A 4162-nucleotide genomic window follows, 5' to 3' on the forward strand; every position below is an offset into this window, starting at 1 on the left:
TCTTTCCAAACAGAGGTTTCCAGCTCAGGATGGGGATGGCCACAGTGGAACTCCAGAGCTTTATCCCGTGGCCTTTCCCAGCCTGGCACGCAGCGCTCAATTTGGAGCGCGGTGTCCTCGCTCTGTTCCATGCCGAGCTCTGTTGTCCAGAGGAATTAATTCCAGATTATGTGTGGGTGTGGACTTCAGCTGGGCAAAATTTGGATACCCTGGTTGAGTCATTATTGTCTGATGAATCTCTTGGTGACAGCCTTCGCCCCTATTGTTCTGAGGTGAGCCCCGTGGCAAGAAATGTGAAAGCAAGAAACAAAAGAATATAAAGAAAGGTTACGAAATCAAATTCAGTTAAGGCAGGGTTATTGTCCCTCCATCCTGCCTCTCTGGCCTCCAGTTGGGATTGGATTTGGCAGAAAAACAACCCCCATGGGACAGTGGCTGGGGTTTAGAGCAGGTTCTGGGGGGAACCCATCCCCGTGGGACCCTGGTGGCCCCAATGAACAGCAGAGACAGGGAGGAGGAGTTATCATCAATTCTTAACATTTTATTTCTTTACTGGGTTAAACAAGGAGCAGAGAAAACCTCGGCCCCAAAATACAACAGAACTGAAAGCATTACAGGTACAGAGACTATTGAACACAGAGAGTAGTAGGATAATATTTTAATACAACTGAATTATAGCATGGGATTGTGTTTTTGTTGGGTTTTTTTTGTTTGTTTTTTGTCAAACCAGTTTGGAAAATAAATGTAATAGGAACTAGTGCAAAAAAGTTCTAAACATGAAGCACAGTGTATAAAATGGCATAAGAAAACTGTCCCCTCGAGGACACAGTCACTTTCTTATGACAGAAGGGAGAAAGAGAAACAGAAGGGGGGTGGGAACAGAGGGAGGGTCCAGGAGGCGGAGGAGGAAAAGCTGGAAAGAAAGAGAAACCGGGCCGGGGGATTAGAAAGGATACTTTGAGTTCAGCAATGTTGGTTTGTGTTTCACCACCACGCACTGTTAAAGGACCTCGTTGGGGTCAGGCCGAGCTCTGTCACCACCCATGGCACAAGCACTTGAGAAGGGTTCGGGCACCAGCAGCACTGCAGGGGTCGGGTCCCACAGGTCCCCCTGAGGTCCCCACAGGTCCCCCCAAGGCCCTGAGACACCCAGCACAAGGCAGGGAGCCCCAGCTCAAGACACGCTCCAGGGGGAGAAGGGCACGAGGGGCTGGGGTCTCCTCCTGCTCTCCCTTCCCACATCCCTCCTGAACACGGCGTTGGCTCCCTCAAGGACCAGCACACAGAATTTGTCCCCAATTTCCACCCCGTGGTCAGACAGGAGCATCTCCCTTTTGAAGGCATCCTGAGGCTGTGTCCGAACAGGAGGTTCGGAGGAGCTGGAATCAGTTTGGGTTGGAACAGAAAACCAAACCAAACCTCCACAGAGGCATGGCTGGGCTCCCCAGGAATTCCTCCCATCTCTTGATTCCCACGGGGGAGGTGTCCCTGCACTCCCAAGGTGTTATCCCGACCTGCTCAGCCAGGATTCGCTCCAGCCTGTTCCCACCACGGAGCCACCCATCCTCCTGCCCTGGAGAAACTGGCTGGATGCTATTTTAGGGAGAGCTGGTTGGAATTCCTTACAAATTGCTATTCTCTCCCAATCCGCTGCTGCCCGTTCCAACTGTGCGAGCAGAAAAAGTGTGATTGGTATTTTTTAATATTTTTTTTTTTGCCTCATCTTCTTTTTGGAAAATGAAAGGTTTTGTGGGAAAGGGCTGTTCTGGATGCATTTCTCAATTTGCAAAAAAAAAATAAAAAAATAATAAAAAAAAAGAAAAAAAAATTGGTCCTAATGATCAATCTGGCTTGTTTTGACAAGTTTCAAAATTAAAAAAAATCACTGTCTGGCTCTTTTTGTCTTTTTGTTTTGCAATTCAGGCATGTCCAGTTCCCAAATACATTTAAAAATGGTAAAACCAACCCCAAATTTCATAAGCCAAACCTAATTCTTGGGGTTTTTTTGCTGAGTTTCAGTTTACAACAAGCGGAGTTGTCGACTTTCTGGGCTGAAAAAGGATCATCCTGAAGTGCTAAAAAGGCTGGAAACTGCTCCTGGCCTGGAACACAAGTCCTGGAGATGTGGAGCAGGAAAGGGTGGAGGGACTGGGCTCAGGATCTCACCCATCTCCTGCCCAGGCCTTTGAGAGGGGCTGAGAGTTTTGATAAAATCCCAACAACTTTTAAAATTTATTATTCCTTATTTATGATCCTGAATTAAAAATGGTCCATCCCCTACTGCAGCATTCCCTCTACTCCCTTCCTCCTTCCTCACAGAGACACGTAGGGCTGGGAGGTCACCCAAAGAACCACCAGGACCAAGAACACCCAAAAAATCCTTCCATTCCTGGAATAAAATGGACTCATGGTGGGAGCTGTGCAGCTCCAGGGCTGCTGTGATCCAGGAGCTCCGAGCAGGCTCCTTTGGTGGGAGAAAGGATGGTTTTGGGGCTGTGTGATGGTGGTACCTCCAGCTGGGATGTCCATGAGCTAACTTTTGGGCTGAAGGAGATCCTTAACATCCAACCTGAACATCAGACATGGCCCCTCCCAACTTTTCCAGCCTAGTTTAAGAGATTTGAGCCCCAGGGGTGGAAAGCCCCAGGAAAGCACAAAAAGCTGATACACAGAATTCCCTGCCTGTCTTGGGTTACAATGTAAGCTGTAACCAAAAGATAGGTGGGGCAGTGTTCTTTATCTTCCCCACAACTCAGCCCTGGTAACTCCCTCCAGTTCACCATCACCAGCAATGGGCCACCAGGGTCTCACAGAATGACTTGTGAAATTACATCATCCCGTTGTCAGATGCTCCACCCAGGGGGAGGAACCAAACATTCCTACCTGGATATAATCTGAGCCTTGGAACACCATGGGAGCACTACCACTGGATTCTCAGAGGACAAGAGCTCCAAAACCACCACCAGACCTCCAGAGAAGGACCAGATCTTTTTGCAGGATCACCGCTTTGACAGAAGCCTCTCCATCACTCCAACAGGACTGCAGCCACCTTTTAATCAGACTGCTACCACCACCCTGACTGACGGGGTCAGGTCCTGCTCTGACTCTGTCAGTCCAAGCCAGTGTTTCTGTACTACTGCCTTTATCTTAATTTTCTTCTTAAATCGTAATTCTGACTTGGAATCTCCTGCTGTTTTGCTTTCAGACTAGAACATTTTTGGTGCCCGAAGCGGGGCACTCCTGGAGGTGTGGCTGAGGTGTAGGATGGCAGTGGTGAAGTGCAGTGTCCTCTCCTTGCAGCAAGGACTCGGGGAGCGATGGGGGAGCACCCACAGGAGAGGAAGGAGGCCTGGGGTGAGTTGGGTATGGAGAAGATGACTTTACCTGCCCGGATGGGGAAGGGTACGAAGAGGAGGATGATGACAACAGCAGGCTGTCAGCAGATGACGATTCACAGACTGAAAAACCTGAGGCTGGTGACCTAAAGGAATTCCGTGAAGTGGAGGAAAAAGATCCTTGGGAACCGGTTGCTTCTTTTTCAGAGAGAGTGTGGAACGTGTCTCCAGATGAGATCAAAATCCCTCCTGAGCCTCCAGGCAGATGTTGTAAACAACTGCAGGATAAAATTGGTAAGTTGTATGAGAGGAAAATGAAAGAAGGCATGGATATGAACTATATCATCCAGAAGAAAAATGAATTTTGCAACCCCAGCATCTATGAAAAACGGATCCAGTTTTGTTCCATTGATGAAACCGGTACAAATTACCCAAAGGACATGTTTGATCCCCATAGCTGGTCAGAGGATTCATATTATGAGGCACTAGCTAAAGCCCAGAAAACTGAGATGGATAAATTGGAGAAGGCCAAGAAAGAACGTGCAAAGATTAAATCTGTGACTGACACTAAAAGGGGTACAACAACAAGCTCTGCTTCCACAACCACCACAACATCCAGCACCACTGTGGGAGATGCCCAGAAGAGGAGGAGCAAGTGACACGTGTTGAAGAAGGGTCTCACAGAATGACTCATGAAATCACATCATCTCATTGTGCGTCCCCCAGCCCTGAGGGGAGGAACCAAACATTCCTACCTGGATATAATCTGAGCCTTGGAACACCATGGGAGCACTACCACTGGATTCCCAGAGGACAAGAGCTCCAAA

At 48.4% G+C, this 4162-nt stretch overlaps 1 protein-coding gene across 1 annotated transcript; it reads left to right on the forward strand.

The window, feature by feature from the left end:
• The first annotated feature begins 231 nt into the window (after positions 1 to 231).
• On the forward strand, positions 232 to 3994 carry LOC107203686 (SAP30-binding protein-like). The gene is given in 2 exon segments (XM_033514144.1): positions 232 to 272; positions 3301 to 3994. Coding segments are annotated over 2 exon segments (735 nt in total).
• The last annotated feature ends 168 nt before the right edge of the window (positions 3995 to 4162 follow it).

The sequence above is a fragment of the Parus major genome, chromosome 4A, assembly GCF_001522545.3.
Source record: "Parus major isolate Abel chromosome 4A, Parus_major1.1, whole genome shotgun sequence".
In the NCBI taxonomy this organism is placed as follows: Eukaryota; Metazoa; Chordata; class Aves; order Passeriformes; family Paridae; genus Parus; species Parus major.